Here is a 17,796-nt window from a genome sequence, read left to right as displayed (position 1 = left end):
AAGGCGCCAGGGGGGGCACACGACTTTGATGGGGACAGGAGCGTTGGGAGTCGCTGCATCCACAACCGTAACTTCATTGCCGTCCTCGTTTGCCACTTCTGTTCTGTCACTGTCTTTAGCTGGCTGGAGACCGCTCTCACATGAAACGAGGCCTGTGGGCTTTACTTTCTTTAGGATAATCTTTAAAGTGCGGTTAGTGGGGCACTGAAAAGACTCCCACAGGATGTGGTCTGAATTCTTGCCTTCTTCAGGATTGAGAGGCTGGTCATCCCTGTATGAACCATGAAGTTTTTCTGGGAGTGTAGTGGCCTGAGGGAGACTTGTGTCTTTTCCACAAGCGCATTCTTCAGATAACTGAAACATAGGTATATACATTAGCATTACCACTCTTGATTTATGCTCATGGAATTTCACTTTTGAAAATATACATAAACACCTAACTGAACCATTCTGTCCAACTACTAAATCATTACTCTCGCGTAGACTAATAAAAATATGCTGGTTATTGTGGCGGTTTTTTTTTTTTTTAATAATGAAAGAAAAACCTAAGACAAACCACTTGCCTTGTCCATTTTTGGTCATTTCTTGCAGTCACTGGGGTACAAACACTGGATGTTACTGTTGGCTTTGCCTTTCTATAAAAAATGATTGTTTAAATGTGTTGGTTGGCAACCAAACATTTCAGAACATGACGAGTATCCTTATTGATCTTCAAAATGTTATATTCTAGAATGTTTGGTCAGTACACTTTGAACAGCTGTTCATCCTCCTTGGTTGAAAGTGTTGTTACATCTACAATACAGAAGGCTGAAACATATTATTGTATAGCCATATTTTAGCATAATGTTCATGTGCAGTGATACTAGTTTTGCTCCCACTTATAGTTATTTGAGAATCACATTGGAGGGGACCTTGTCAATTTCAACAGCTGCCCTTCACACATGGCCAAAAAAAGAACTATGACTGATCACACAGACCTTCATTAGAACCTCATAAGATAAAAATTTACTTTTACCATTATATGTTGGAGTTTGCATGCTGTGCTGCATTTACTGCAGAAGAAAATCACACCTGTACATTTTACCATTTAAATAATTACAAACTTTTAATACAGCACTAACAGTACAGATACTGTACATTATCTTTGAAAAGTACCTATTCCAATTATTAACAAAAAAGTGGAGTAATGAATTACAGTATGTTATTATAAAATATTTATAATTATAAAATGTATGAAATGTGTTAGCTATTCTGTATTGAATATAAACACATCCATTCAGAAATTCTTTTTAATTTTTTGCATTTTTATTATTGTTTTTGCATGAAGGAACCGACTGAAAAGTGTCAGTGGACACACACACACACACCAAGCTTGGTTTTTTACAGATATCTATGAGCCTGGATTGATCTTTTGTGATTTTAACCTGCTTGATGAGTGAATTCCAAACATAAAATCGATTTTAAAGGAACATGCATTACAGAAATATAATGTTCATTTTAGTACTCACTGTTATCTGAATGTGATTGTTTTTTCTTCAGCAATCTGAAATCATTTTGGTGTATTTTTGGCTGGACCGTAACATCGGGGCCAGCCCTACAAATGCGAATGTCTGTGAGTGAGTGACTGAGTGAGTGATGATGTTACACCATTGGTCGGCCGGATCACGTGTGTTAGGTCCAGCCATATACTAGGTTTTAACCTGGTCTTGTTTAAAATGATTTTTAAAGTTTAAACGCACATATAGTATTGTGCAAATTGTTTCATAATTCAAAGCAGACAATTTGCTAATGAGATGTACTGAAAAAAGTACTTTGGAGCATGTTCTTTTTAAGCAGGCAATGGGTTCACATTGCACTGTTACAAACTGCTAATTAGTTCTAGGAGCAGGAACTATATAATGTTGCATAATGTTCATTTTAGCCTTCTGAAGTGTAAACATTAGTAAAATGCTGTTTGTGTGTGTGTCTGTGTCTCAGTTTTTTCATGCCTTACACAGACCTTTATGAAACAATATAATTAGAAAATATTTTAAATTTAGTCAAAATGAACATATAATTTTCAAGGCAAGTTTAAGGGTATAGGGTATGTATAATAAATACAAGGGAAAATAAATGCAAGAATTGCAGTGACAAATGAGAAGTTTGGTTTATCCCCCATATGCAGATTATTTTCCTCTCAGCAGTATGTTACTAATGCAACAGACCAGTCATCTACATGACTGCTTTGTGTTCTGTTTTGAGAAAAGTAACAAAGACTATCAAGTGTGAAGCTCTCCTCTGATCTGCTTTAAATGCTAATAATAATCCAACAAGAGCACAAATACAATTCCTAAACCTAAATGCTGTTACAATGAGTGCAGCTGTCTTTTTCTTTTTCACAGAATGCACATTACAAGAACTTTGTATGCTTTCTCAGCCCATTGTGAGTTCCAGGGATGAGTAAGTGCAATTACAGTCAGTGACATAATCCCCTGCTGCTTTGCACCTGTGTGGCAATACTCATTCACCACTCTTATCTATATGATATGAATGATGAAGGAAAGCCAGCTAATTTAATCCTAGGGTGCGTTTGAGTTGTTTCCACTGAAATGATTCTGAGTGGTCTGATAGCAGATGGATTGTAATCCATGATATGTGACCATGGGGGTATTTCACAAAACAGGATTGCGGAGTTAGCTGGATAACTGCTGAGTAAACCCGGAACCTTCCCAAATCTGGAACATGGACTGAAGTAAAAAAAAAAGCTCTTGAGGGGGTTTAGTGCAGTTATCCAGCTAACTCAGTTATCCTGCTTTGTGAAATACCCCCCATGTTTGCAGAGCAGCCTTGGATTTCTGTTGGGGCTTTGACAGTATAGTCAAGTCAGGGAAGCAGGGATTATTGCAGATCCAATCTCCAACCAGGGGAAAGTTGACCCCTCCGCTAGCTCCGCTCCACTTTAGAGAGGCCTTTCCCTTTATTTTAATGAACGTCTTGATCTGACTATTGAAATCTTCAGCTGTGCAACAGCTTCCTGTTCACATGTCAAATTGAAACTGACACTGATATGAATGCTGAGTTTGATATGGCTGAGATTTTATGAAGGTGAAATCAGGCGTGACTGGAGCAGGTTGTGTGAGATTTGACCAGGCTGAGAAACAGCAAGAGGAACTTACTCCAAAAAGCTCTGACTGTTGTTGCTTTGCTGTAAGTTAACAAGACTATCGACACAATGCATTTTACTTTTGGCTATTACAGTGGTTCTCTGAAATTACTTAAATTATTTGAATATCTCCCTTGTTCTCTGTGTTTCCACCATCCCCGTGGGCTCTTGTTCATATCTCTGTCATCTGAGCACACACAGTAGGCAGGGCTCAGCTGAATTGCCAGGGATGCTGTAAACAAATGCCTGGTGTTTATATAAATAACAATGTGAGTAATTTCAGCAGAGTCCTGTTCATCATGCAGCTGCCCAGATGAACTCATGACTGAATGACAACACACGCCATCTCGTATGCTCAGAAGCAAAGATGTAAACTATTTTTCTGTCAGGAAAGAGTTATCTTATTAAACTCATTATTTATTTATTTATTTATATATATATATATATTTTGAGCTTTTCAGCTTTATTGGACAGAACAGTGTAGAGAGACAGGAAGAACGGGAAGAGAGAGGGAGAGACGTGCGACAAAGGTCGCACGGTCAGGATTCAAATCGCCAGCGTGGCTGTGCCACGAGACACCCCATTATTACACTCATTTAAATTATTTTTGGGGCTGCAGGGTAGTTCCCTCTTGTGGCATGAGAGAGCACCACAGTCTCAGATGACACAAGTGGCCTTGCGTAGCTGAAGCGATATATGGGAGGGATTTTGTCAGTGGGAATAGCAGTGTTTATTGCTTGAGCAACCCGTTGGCTGCCTGGGCGTCCACGGCTTGTTCTCTGCACACGTATGATTGGGTCTCCTCCGCTCCCACTCTGTGTGTACGGCTGATAGCTGTGGTGTGAGAAGAAGCATGTGGCTGGAACCACGTTTTGAGAATCTCGTACAAGCTGCTCCTGTCGTGTATGTTTCAGAGGAGAACCGCTAGTTGTCTCTAGTCATATGAGTTTTGGAAGAGAACTGTGAGTTGTCTTCACTCTCCCAAACCGGCAGCAGGGCCTGTGTGTATGAGCACGTTTGTACAAAGTTCACAAATTGGATATTCCTAATTTGGGTGTGATTAGAGATGCCAATTTTTAAAAATAATATTAATATTTTAAAAAGTAAAATTTAATATGTTACAGAACTCTTCATTGTCATTCTCTTAAATCCCACTAGCCTATAATTTTAATAGGAATTTGCCAATTAAGCAATCCTGGGATTTAGCCTACTTCCATACAGATAGTGACTCGAAAATGACAACACCAATGCAAAGTCACTTCAGAATCAATGCCATGTGTATTATATAGTAATATAAACAATAATCAGCTAAACAAGAACTGTAATTATTACAGACATAATTCCATATACATGTATAACTACACAAGTATTTCATAACCTGTCTCAAGCTTGAAATAATTTGTTGTTTTTTAGTGTGAACCATTTACCAGCAACTTTGAAAGCTGATCTAGGGTTTTTACAGATCTTTAAAGAAATGTTTCCAAGTCACAAGCTGAGTGATCATGATGGCGAATTAATTTTTATATAACAAGCTTCAGGGAATGTTTCAAGATACACGCAACATATATATCTTACATATGGGGGTCACTGTTAAGCATAAGATATACAGCCAGTGGGGTCACACACTACACAATTTTATTAGTGGAGTGTATGGGGGTGCATCTTAGCTTGCGTTTGCTGTTCACTGTCCAATCAGCATACCCGGTCACGGAAATGTAGATTAGAGGGCAGGGGCGTGTGGTAGACATGGTGCTCTCTGCCATCCAGCAGAAGAATCAGGACAAGCTGCTGGCCGGACTGCTGCATCCGCACCTCCGCCCAACGTTTCATGAAGAGCGTGGCTTCCTGTATACAAAGCTCAACACCCTCCCCCCGCCCCACTGCATGGAGAAGGGAGGAGCAAGCGGACAAAACAGAAATCCCTCTTTCAACTTCCTGGCAGGACTGACAGGCGAAATTCAGCAGAGCCAGCAACTAACCTGAGCCAGTCAACAACCTGCCTCCACAACAGAAATTACAGGCTTTCATGACAATGACTTAACAAGTGAATGAAAAACATGATGAGAAATGTCCCCCATAACAGAAACCCCCGTGACGCAAAGCCACAATGGCCTCCTAGTACGGCCACACCGCCCTCAACAACGTGCTTTTCCAGTTGTCCCTTCATCACCACACTCCACTGAAACATGCAGAAAAAATACATGCACACAGGAAAACTCTGTGAAGATAAAGGAAATTTATTAGAGCTACAGCACTGAAAATTCACCTTTAAAGAAACACATACTTAATAATAATACTGACGTCTATAAAAAGTTTCTCCCCTTCTGCAACGACAGCCACACACAACGGAGGACGGTGTAGTGTCTACATTGTAAAACATGTAAACCAGTACTGAGAACCAAGGACAGCGCAGGTCGTAGGACCGAAGAGGAGGCTCCATTTTCTCCTGTAGAGGGAAAGGATTAGTTCAGGATCAAGGTCTGCTGTGAGCGAAAGCTCTGGTTGCTCTGGAGTCAATCCTCTTTGGAGCACTCCAAATGTGTTCTTCCCTGAAGCACTGAACAGTTGACATGTCACTGTTCTCAGCCGAGATGAGAAGCTATTCTGAAGAGGTGAAGACATGCTCTGTTCCTCTTATTAGTGCTCTGTAAAAAACGTGTGTAAAAGGTCAGATTGCCGCCAGTCCCCACATTCCCTATTCTTCTGAGAAAATTATGCTGCTTAATCTTCATGTATCAGACTACAGAGTTAGTTTAAACAATGTGTCAAAGTATATAAAACCTCCATTGAGTAGCTGATGGATAACTAAGCTGAAATGGGTGCCATTTTCCTTTTTTGCGTGCTGTTCCCCTTTTGAGCCGGTTCATTCTGGGTGTCATGGGAGGGGACTCCTGCGTTTCCACAGAAACGGCAGAAATGCTTCCAAGTAGGTATCCTCTTCTAGAAGTCTGAGTGAAAGGGAGTATCTTCCACCGCCGAAGAAACTGTTGCTTATTTGAATGTGATAGCATCATACCCATAACGATGAAGAATTCCAGTGCTGGGCATTATTCCATGGAGAGGGAAACAAGAAGTCCCTCAAGCACACACGAGCTCTACAGTCCAGTCTCTCCCTGCCATTCTAAAAAAAAAAAAAAAAAAACCCAGGTCATGCCCCAATGTTCTGGGTATCAGAAAGGGGCTGCAGAAAGGTTATGATAAAACTAACATGTGGACCGTTTGTTTTATTCAGAAAGAAATGCATTTCAACCCAAAAGCCTTACAACAAGTAAAACTCTTAAACATCCTTTTCAGAGAACTGTTGGACTAAATCAGTGGTAACCAACCCTGTTCCTGGAGATCTATTGTCCTGTAGGATTTAATTCCAATCCTAATAAAGCACACCACCTTCAACAGCTAAAGACCTGCATTGAGCTGAAAATTATTAGAATCACGTGTGCCAAATTAGGGTTGAAATGAAAACCTACAGGACGGTAGATCTCAAGGAACAGGGTTGGTTACCACTGGCCTAAATGATGAAGAATGTCCTCTGTGTAATACAGAGAGAGTGCAAAGCATGTACACCCCACACCCAAGGAAATGGGGACAATGCCCAAACCCAAAATGCCACATTGATGGACTGGATTCCCACATCCAGAACTATTACATTTTGGCACAGACATGCAGTTTCACACTGTAGACCAGATCAGCTAATATGGTTAATGGTTTGTACATGTCATAAGAAAACTTTAAGGACTCAAAAATAATAATAAAAATAAAAGTTAAATGATATTCAAAACAGGATAAATGATATTAGCATGAAAGGATTTAGCAAATTATTTTTTTTAATTCTAAAGTTTTATAATATTAATATGTACACTACCAATGTAAGAATTACGCAATATAACGAAGTCAAAGTGCAATTGGGAGAATGATGATTAAATACCCCCAAATAGGTACTACGGATGATGAGCACATAAGTTACTCGGTCCCATAGTCACATTCCTTCACAACGAATACCCTGAAAGGCATGCAATAATGTATACAGCCATGATACACATTTGGAAGGCTTAGTGCCAGTGTGCAAAGACTGGCAGTCAGTGAAACTATGCTGCAAGGGTACTAGGCTGTGAGAAAAGGAATCCTGCCTCGCATAACCTTGATTTGATATGAAATTAGAAATTGAAATTAGACCGTTCCTTCAAGGCTGTTTTTCTGCTGTTCCCCATGAGTTGGGATTAAATAAATGCAATGCCTTCACAAATCTAGGGGAGCTACTTGACTAAGAAACACGTGCATTGAACTGAAGGCGACAAGGGGCCAATGCTATAATTAATGTTTCCTTCAAAATATTGCTCCTTAACAAGGTTGACTCAGAACTTATTTGTATTCATTTCAGCTACATTTATATTGTATATGTCAGCTTTTAACATATATGTGTAGCATTAATATGACACTGAAAAAACTAATAAAGAACTGCAAGCCTTGTCTCTTGAGTACACAAAATTCTATATGATATTTGGCATGGTGGACATTAGACACATTAAAAGTACGGATAGTGTTTTCTAATGTTGTACTCATGAAACACTGACAGAGTCCTCATTCACAAACATGCAGCTTCAGCTGCATATCAGACGGGAACAGAGGACACCTCACTTTTAATTTTGAAGGAGGAAAAATAACCATGTCATTAGCAATTAAGGCCCTCGCCATGAGCTCGATATACTCAAGAGCCTGCCTTTGTTAAAAATAAAAAATAAAGACATGAATGTATTAGAATGTGAATGCGAATTTGGACATGACAATGGTAAGTAAACAGGAATGATAAAATGGCTCCTCTCACAATGCTCTCAGCACATGCAACGTGCTGGAGAATGTAGGTTTGGGTAAATAAAGCATGGAAGAAGCCTACCTATTTGGAATAAAAATGAAAAAACCACTTTGAACATGAGAGGTACTAAAACAAAATACAATAGAGAAAATGGTTTCAAATATCCTAAAGTTTAATGAAGAGGTAACTTCATGACCAGCCATAAATGGTCACAATTATGCTACCAAGACAGACAAAAAATATTAGGCCATTGTTAATACGCAAAACATTGCCCATTATTTTATCACACTGTCACAACCCTCAAGAAATTGACTTCGTCATCAAGCCCAACTTTAGTGTCTAGATTACCAAGAGAGTGCATATATATATACACACACACGTGCATATATACGCACTGTATGTCTTTCAGTGCACCAAAAAAAACTGGAGGGGTGGGGGGGGAGGGGGGAGAAAATCCTCCAGTTTTAACCATATCCTTTCGTGGGCAAACAATCAAAACTCGAGTGTCAAAACAATTGCAGAAGCATAATATCTTTGTCTTTCTCGTCTTTTCCCGCCATTGTCATCACATAATTTTTTTGTTTTTTTAATTACGGTTTAAAAAAAAAAAAAAAAAAAAAAGAGCTCAAACGATGTAAAGTTCGTAGATCTTCTTGACGCAGTAAGCCAGGGCGGCCAGCGCTATCGTGTTGTGGAGTCTCTTTCTGTGGACGTCGTCCTTGCGCACCAGCACCACGGGCGTGGAGGAGGTGAGCGTGTGCAGGGGGAGGCGGGACAGTTTGTGGCTGTCGTACTCCACCTGGTACTTGCAGCAGGGGTCGAACTGCCAGGAGATGCCGTAGAGGGCGGCGCAGGCCACGCTGAGGGCCCCGGCAGGCAGCGCCACGTAGCGCGAGTACTCCGGCGGCAGGGAGACGGGCGTGAAGAGGCACGCCACCCCGGCCAGCACCGCCGTCTTGTGCAGGCAGTTGCCCACCGCCACCCAGCGCGCCGTCTCGTCGCCGATGCGCGTGGGCTCGATCACAATGTACTTGTACTGGGCCTCCAGGGCCTGCTCCAGCTCGTACTCAAACTGGTCCTGGGCGTTCTCCCCGTTGTAGATCTCGTGCACGATGTAGCAGTCTGTAGTGCCCATTTCTCCCCTGCGCACGAAGGACGTGGCAGACGCACGGATGGCAAACGCGGGAAAGAGAAGGAAAGGGAAAAGACAAAGGATTACGAATACATTCCCACTTTCACGACATGCACGTTGTGAAACAATGAGAAAAATGAGTGTGTACGTGCTTACTACCCTTTACGGACTTGCGCAAGTCTATTAAGCATCAAGATTATTATAAACACCCAGCTGCAATTTTGACAGTAAACAGTTCAGGGGTAGCTCAGTTTTTTTTGTTGTTGCTGTTTTTTTAAATTAAAATCCTAATTGTTAAATCTGTTTATGGTAATTGGACTGTGGATGTCGATCTGTATTTTTATGTTTTTTTTGTTTTTTTTAATGCACACCTCACTGGTTGTGAGATAAAACATATTGATATTGATGACATCATATGACACCATAAAAAGTACACTGGGGGTGGGATGAAGGGGGCTCAAGTTCTTACACCACACTCTTACAGGTCAAATAGATCGGGGGCAGGGGGCGTCAATAAACTATTAATTATGCATTTGCTGGTGTTGATCTGCCTGAATATCTGCTGGCTTGCAGAAACCTGCAGCTGACATACATTTTCTTTACCTTTGACTTCAGGTCTCACATCATAACTCAAATGATTTGTGTACACAGCAGAATGCAGAAAAAACTTTAACACTCGGGTGGTGCATCCACCTAGTTAAGCAAACATTTGGGGTAATTTCCCACTGCAGCAACAACTGCATTATTCATAATTTGATAAAATTCATAGTGTGATGGCACGCATTTTTGGAAATTCAAAATGTGAGTTACGTTACCTTTGAAATTTAAGCAAGCGTTCACCAGCCCTACAACGTATTTTCCAGCTTATGATCACACGTAGCATTCGGGATGCTGAGGACCCATGGGGAAAAAATAAGATTTGCTGATATTGAATACGTTCCGGAGAAGATAGTACTTTACGATTACATGTGTTCTGGATTCTTGCGCTTGAATGTGTCCACTGATTTTGCCAATTTTCTGATTAATGAGACGTGAGAGCGGCAGAGGTTTAAGGGGACCATAAATATTACGTTAAAATAAATATAACTAGCTTGTTCACATGTATTTGGCTATTTACTTTTTCAAAAATGATTTGCATCCTCAAGCTCACTTTCTATGTGAGGGCCATTGTCCCATGAAGTTTGATTCCCCCAAACTAGCAAGCTACTAGCTGTACCGGGGTGCTTAAAGTGAATTAGTTTCTTGTTTCGTGCATTTTATACTACAACTCTCATAAAATATGGTCGCAAATTAACCAGACACTGTACGCATTTTATCAACTAGCGTTCACTAGTCGGAAATATTATTTAACTGTTTGGCCTGAAATAGCTGCCACTGCCAGAGCAGTTTGCTAGTTATGATAACTTTTTGCTGTCCTGTTGCGGCCTTTACTTAGCTATTAGCTCGCTTATGCTAGCAAGATCATGATTAGTTGCTAGCCAACATTCCTAGGCTAGATTAGAAAAGTAGTATAAACAGCTTTACATGTTGGGGTACAAATATAAACATACCTACTATGGTATTAAGCTTGCTATCAATGTAGGGTTCAATTAGCCATACAAGATGCAATACTGGCGATCTAACTAAATTCACACACATGTAACACGCGTTATATTTCACGGCTAACAAAAGTAGGAAATAGATTAGCCTTTTAACAAAGCAGTAAGAAAGATACCTAACGTTACACACGGCAGAAGTAAACTAAACTAACGACGGTAAGTTAGCTAACTGCTACTTACGTTAGCTAGCACTACCAAACTAGTCAACGATAGCTAAATCGATGCAAGATGAAGTTTGTCTAACGTTAGCAAAGTAATGGTTGAAGCTCCAACTGCATCTGGCAAGAATCAACCCAGCAATAGGTGGCTAGCGGACTGGCTATTCAGCTAACGAACTCTCGTAGCCGCGGTTGGGTTTAATGCGATGAAAAAGCACGCCGCAATGAGCTATGCTACTTCGTTAGACTACGCTAGTCTAACTATTCGATAGAAGTGCTACAATGGCTAGGTAACGCAATCAAACTATCCTGCTGGTGAAATAGCTAGCTAATGCTAACTAACAAACTAGCGAGCGCTTTATCGCAAACATACTAGCTTGTGATGACTAGCAACGTTGATTACAACTATCCAGCTAAAAATCTAGCTAGCTACATCGACTATGTCCAATGGCCAACAGTGGCTACTTTAACCGATTTATTGTGTTGAAAAGGGTTACAGTTAGCTACATTACACTTCTAGACACATATCGCCGGGAAACTAATCACCCTTCTATTTGATCGCAATACTGTGCCGTGACTACAAGTACCATGAAAGCTGGTTAGCACGCTAATATCAAAACATTACATTAGGATCATACAGGGTTCATCGAAGAATATTTGAGTTTGACAACCAAATTATTACTTTGTAAATTATTCCACAGAAAAGAAAACAGAACTATATATTGTCCAGAGGCATTCGATTGTTAATAACTTCTTTAAACAGTGGAAAATAAAGTATTGCTGACCTCTCCCTGTCGGCTGGGACACCGCGCCTCCTTCCGAACGCCGCCATCTTGGGAGACTCAACATATCTATGCGTTTACTACGTGCGACGGTACACGGCTGATAGTGTAGTTCGCTAGCGTATGACATATTTAGAAAGATACTACAGAGAAATACGACTCCCACCATGCATTTGGAAGATAACATGTGAACGTTTGTGGGAAACGGTGTTTGTTCGGACCACTGGACAGGAGGGACATTTTCATTTCCACGTTGTACATAAGTTGCCTGTCTGTAGGTTATAGCAAACTCATTAAGCGTGCGTTAGTTGTATATCATTAAGGATACTCAAATTATAATTAGTAGTTAGTTATTTAAAAATGTTTACAGCTAGGTTAACCTTGCAGCAGCTTGTAGGTTTGTGTTGTAAAACAGTGGTTCTCAAACTCGGTCCCAGAGGCCCCTGTGTATGCTGGTTTTCGTTCCAACCACAATTGCACTCCCAGAATTTTAACAAGCTGTCAATTTTTTCTTAATTGGCTACATTTCATGTTTTGAACGGATTATGTACTCTCTTCAACCACATTATGCCAGAAATAGCTATGCATGCCATGAAGAATACAATTAACATGTTCATATCGCGCTAAATTGCAAATAATTACATACAGCAGGTATTTTTATAAAATGAAAGACTGAGGTTAATGGACAGGTTCCGAATTTGGTTGTTTAAAATTTTTCTAAACTTATTAGCACAGTGCAGGTTTGGCACGTAAATATTTGCTTTGTCTTTGAATTCTTCATTGTCTTTCAGATGGTTCTTTTTAGTGGTCAGGTGTCCACTTTCACCAATTAGGAGCCTCAGTTTTTAATTTGGCCAGTTAAAAACAATGAATCAGTTTTATGCAATTGTTTGAGATATAGCACAACGCTAACATATGAATTTTATTCTTCATGGCATGCATAGCTATTACGGACATAATGTGGCTTATGAGGGTAAATAATTCCTGTAAACATGAAAAACACCCAAGTTGTTTTGTATTGGTATGTGTTAAATTTCATGGGATGCTTTCACACGGTACTTACTCTTGATATTTATTAAGACACTGAGTTTGGTGAAATGTAATATGACTAACAGGCCCTTGCAACAGTTTCTAAAATGTCTGCCAACTAAAAATGTTTAAAAAAGGTGTCGTGGCTGTTATATTTCAAAGCATAAAATGTCTTCATATTCTCGGTCCAAATAATCACTTTAATGAATACAATCTAATGAAAATGTCCATTTAAAAATCAATGACAATATTTACAGATTAATTAATAAAAGTATTTAGTAGTCTTGTATTTTCTTTCAGAATATAGTGTTGTATCCTGCTGCTGAAAAAAAGGCAGAGTGAAAATTTGTCAAAAACAAATATATAAATAGATACAATCACACACACACCTATTGTAAATCACGGAACGTTTGCCTAAAAGAAACCCTGAATATGTGTGTTGTTGATTGAATCTTTGATAACAGTGGCATTCTGTTTTTTTATGCTACCAGAGCAACACAATTATGATACTGTGACATTACATCAAAATCAAATGACTATTTGAGTGTGGGATGTCCCATTATCCACCAGTGTTTGTGTTGGAGATCATCTGTATAATTTGGTTGAGATAATCTATTTCTGCTTTTAATAGTGTAATTTCTTTGGTCATCCTGATGGAGAGCTACTGGAATTTTCTAAGAAACTGTGGAAGGCCTGAAAGGTGAGGTTCACTTTTTACTATTTTGAAAATGGATCATTATTGTCCCAGAAGCAGGCTTCACAATAAGATGGTTAAGTCATACCAGTCAGCTATCATTTCACTGGAATCTACTCAGTTGACATGTAAAAACAATCAAATAAAGGTGGGCCGAAGTAAATGAAATAACTGAAAAATAACTAATGTGTGCAATATAGCATATCAACAAGTGTGGTGGCTAATTGTCTGACAAGATGGATACTCACGTTTGTATGTATTATGTTATGGTACAAGCTGTGTATTGTCCCTGATTTAAAAAAAAATCTATACATAATAAATAAAAATAAAAAAACATATTGAACTGGGCCAATGAGTCGGGATATAGTTCAATGGAAGAAATTTTGTTTGGTACCTCACCACCTCAGTTGCAATTCATAAATAGCACTATAGCTTGTTATCTTTTAAACTTCTAGGAAAGTTACTTTGGCCATTCTGGGACTTGATAATGCTGGAAAGACTGCAACTATCAGAAGCATTCAAGGAGGTAAGGTTTTATTTGTGATCATTTAAGCATGCCACATTACCTGCTTGTTTATATTATATACATGCTTAAAATATGAAACAACTATTCATTTCTCAGATTAAGGACCCAACCACTAGTTTTATTACAATGCTTATGCTGTGAAACACTGAATACTGCTTTGATTCTCAGCAGACCAAAAGTATTTTGAAATATTCAAGGCATATAATATTCTAAACCACATTTATACTCTTAACTAGACTTGTCATCTTGGTGAAAATAAAAAAATAAATATAAATGAATAAAAATAATTAATGCCACTGTCCTAGTGGATTCAAGTACATAGGATGTAGCCTATGTTGCTGTTTATTTGAAGTGTTGTTCAAAGTTTTAGTGAAAATACTATGCTGGATTGGAAAATTTTTCTTATATATTTCTTATATAATATTTTTTGTACCAGAGCAGAATTATTGTGATTCACAGAAAAACCTTCACAATGAATGGAAATATTTTAGTATTTTTTTAAAAATTGTTTTTCGCTTGAAACACTAAATAGGATTTCTTTTGTTTTATTTTGAACTTCCTTTAGGAAACCCAGAAGATGTATCCCCTACTGTCGGATTTTCTCCCGTGGACCTGAAACAGAGACAGTACGATGTGTCCATCTTTGACCTTGGTGGGGGAGAGCACATGCGTGGCATGTGGAAGCACTACTTCGCTGAGTGTCATGGTGTGATGTTTGTGGTGGACTCCAGTGATGTCCAGCGCATGCAGGAAACCAAGGACACACTGGCCAAGGTTCTGAGACACCCCTGCATCACAGGGAAGCCAGTTCTTCTGTGAGTTGAATTACCTGCACCGAATATGACAATACCAGTCCTAGGGAAATGGTGGTACTGTACAAAGAATGCAAACAAGTTAAATAGTGTGAACTAAGTGTAAAATATAATTACTGCAGGCGCCTCTAAGCCAATTAGTGAGTCAACCAGAGAATGAAGGACATGACAAATTCCAGGGCTGTTCAGTCATAGCCCAAAAATGAATTAAATCACATTTAATCATGAAAAAATAATCTCAATTTAGGATGAGAATATTGTTATGGATAATTTGTTCTAATTAATTATGTTTATGGGTGACATTTGGAAAATATACAAAATGTCCCTTTTGTGTTAGCCTGGCAAACAAACAGGACAGAGAAGGAGCCCTGCAGGAGGCAGACATCATAGATCACCTGTCCCTTGTGAACCAGAACAAATGCCTCTGTAAAATAGTGAGTATTGTTAGGAGTCTGATGGAAAAATGAGATGACAACCTCGCAGTGCTGTTCTGATGTAGTGTTTGACAGTACTGTAGTATTTGGTACAATGTGTGCATCATGTAGCTCAAGGAGATAGATCAAAGCTTCAGAGGCAAAATCAACATTTCAGGTCCGGTATTCTGCTGTGATGACCACTGGGAAGAAGGCCATTCAGCGTGGACTGGAGTGGCTTCTGAAAACTGTGGGCATGGGCTATAACATGTTCAATGAGCGCGTGCAGAAGGACACGGCCGAGCAGAGAGAGCAGGAGGAGAAGTACAGGAGAGAGCGGGCAGAAAGGGTGCGCAAGATTCGAGAGGAGAGGTAAGAGCTGTGCCCTCCTCCGACAAGGCTACGTAGACGTGTGTATAGATGGGCCAATCCATGGACCCACTATGAAATGACTTGTCTCGTGTCATTTTAAACGATTGATATTTGAAATGACAGGGAAAGGAGAGCGCAGGAGGAGGCTGAGGGTAAGACTGCAGAGCTGGATCAGGGGGAGAACAGCATCATGGGCAACCCTGTCCAGCCATTCGGCGACATCATCCCAGAGGTGAGAACACAGTTGGCTATAAATGCCTATAATAAGAGATCAGGGATGAGAAGACTGAACACAGATCAGCTGAATACACAATGAAACGGGGAAAGACATACCATGGTCTGACCAGAAGACTATACAATTCACAATCAGACTGGAAAGAGTTGGAGCACCTGTGTTCGAATATGTTCATGTGTGTGTTTGTGCTCACAACGGAGATGGTAACGAAGACAGAGAGCAAGAAGGACAGTGGAGAGAAGACTGATCAAGGTAAGTGTCCCTCCCCCTCAGCCTGCTCTCCAATGTTACACATAATTGTCGAATACAGACACACACACTTTTTTTGGCCCAATTTATTTAACTCTAGAAGTATGCAGATGCTGGCTTATTAGAAGAAATACAAGGACTCATTTATAGAAAATGCACATTTTACCGAAAAGCAGTAATGATCCTATATGTGGCCCTCTACCAACTCCAGCAGACCACAGTCCAAAGAGGAAGAGGACGCTGCACATCTGGAGGAAGAATAGAGTTGCACCTCTAACACAGGATGGGCCCGCTAAAACACGCGGTTGTCTCAAGAGCTGGTTTGGCTGGTTCAAACGCAACGTGGTGATGCCACAGTGATGGGACTCCTCCCTCAAGGACCCTGCGTAAGATGGCTCCTCCAATCCCAGCTGCCAAACCCAAAGGGTCTCCCACCTTACCCCAAGAGCTCTGCCATAGAGAAGGCTGGTGCCATATTCTCTCAGAAGAGAATGCAAATGGTAAAAAATATTAAGATAAATAGCAGCAAAAAACAAACAAAAAAAATTAAAAAATTTAAAAAGAGTAAAAAAAGAGTAGACTGGAAAATAATTTTACCATCCAATTTTAAGTGTTTCTGTGTTTTAAACTTATGCTGTGTCCTGCTACTACTATTGCTACTGCTACTGCTAATACTACAACTGCTACTACTACTGCTACCACTACTACTACTGCTGCCTCTACTACTACTGCTGCTGCTACTACTACTACTAATACTACTAATACTACTACTGCTGCTACTACTACTGCTACTACTACTACTACTGCTACTGCTACTGCTACTGCTGCTACTACTACTGCTGCCTCTACTGCTACTGCTGCTACTGCTACTACTACTGCTGCCTCTACTACTACTACTGCTGGTGCTACTACTACTACTAATACTACTACTGCTACTACTGCTGCTACTACTACTAATAATAATTTGTAAATCATACATTATATTATGGTAAATGTCTGTGAATGTGCTGTTTTACTCAACAAAATTCCTTTTAATGCATTATTTTTTTTTAGTCAGTGGAACGTTCATTCTTAAGCGCTGGTTATAATTTTAATGCCATATCCGACCTGTCCCTGACTTATGCAAGGCAAGGCATTTTATGCATTTTCATCAGTTGCTCAATAAGACAACACAGCACTGATAGCCAATGACTGGATGTTTGGAAGATGTCCTTTGATCTGCCTGCATCACATCATCTGCCAGGGTACATGAATCTTGATTTTTTTAAAAGTCGCAATTGCAATCCACCGTGGAGATGGACACTAGTAAAATTCTGTAGAAAGTAACAGCTGGCAAAAATGAAGGAGTTCTACAGACCAGGAAAACCTGGCTAACAGCATTTAGGATTGCAATTCACCCAGACGTTGATAGAAGTGACTGTGCTCTATTTTCAATCAGATTTTTACAGATATAAGCAACATGTTATTGTGATTATGCAACAAAAACATGCCATGATTACAGAGCCGCAGGTGCCTTTGGGATGAATGAAGTGCATCACACCCGTCTAAACTGATATTTAAGAAGGAACGAGTTTACAAGTACAATTACACATCACTGAAAAAAAGGCAGAGTAAAAATTTGTCAAAAACAAATATATAAATACATACAATCACACACACACACACACCTATACTTCAGGTATTTAGAAGGATATTTAAGACTCATGTTCTATGCTTCATAGGGAACAGTTCCAACTGAAAATAAGACTGAATGTAAATTTTGAAAGAAGAATCACGTAATAGCCACACATACAATCTCTGGAGGCATAACATTGCTATACAAGCTGCTTTGGAGCTGCCTGAAG

The 17,796-nt window shown here is 39.7% G+C and overlaps 1 protein-coding gene across 4 annotated transcripts; it reads right to left on the bottom strand.

Moving 5' to 3' along the window:
- Nucleotides 1–8,561: 8,561 nt before the first annotated feature.
- Nucleotides 8,562–11,782, bottom strand: LOC135248062 (transmembrane protein 11, mitochondrial-like). Of its 4 annotated transcripts, none has more exons than XM_064322252.1 (3): nucleotides 11,626–11,745; nucleotides 9,900–9,975; nucleotides 8,562–9,094 (listed from the first exon to the last, which is right to left on the bottom strand). In XM_064322252.1, the coding sequence occupies exons 1-3, from the start codon at nucleotides 11,687–11,689 to the stop codon at nucleotides 8,578–8,580; spliced, it is 657 nt and encodes a 218-aa protein (XP_064178322.1). In that variant the 5' UTR covers nucleotides 11,690–11,745; the 3' UTR covers nucleotides 8,562–8,577. The 4 variants fall into 4 exon arrangements, with proteins under 4 accessions (XP_064178322.1, XP_064178323.1, XP_064178324.1 ...); XM_064322253.1 differs by lacking the exon at nucleotides 11,626–11,745 and adding an exon at nucleotides 10,863–11,592; XM_064322254.1 differs by lacking the exon at nucleotides 9,900–9,975 and having other exon boundaries at nucleotides 11,626–11,782.
- Nucleotides 11,783–17,796: the final 6,014 nt, after the last annotated feature.

Source organism: Anguilla rostrata, chromosome 2, assembly GCF_018555375.3.
Source record: "Anguilla rostrata isolate EN2019 chromosome 2, ASM1855537v3, whole genome shotgun sequence".
NCBI lineage: Eukaryota > Metazoa > Chordata > Actinopteri > Anguilliformes > Anguillidae > Anguilla > Anguilla rostrata.
Note: the sequence above shows the minus strand (reverse complement) of the source record. Positions and strands in the feature narration are given on the sequence as shown.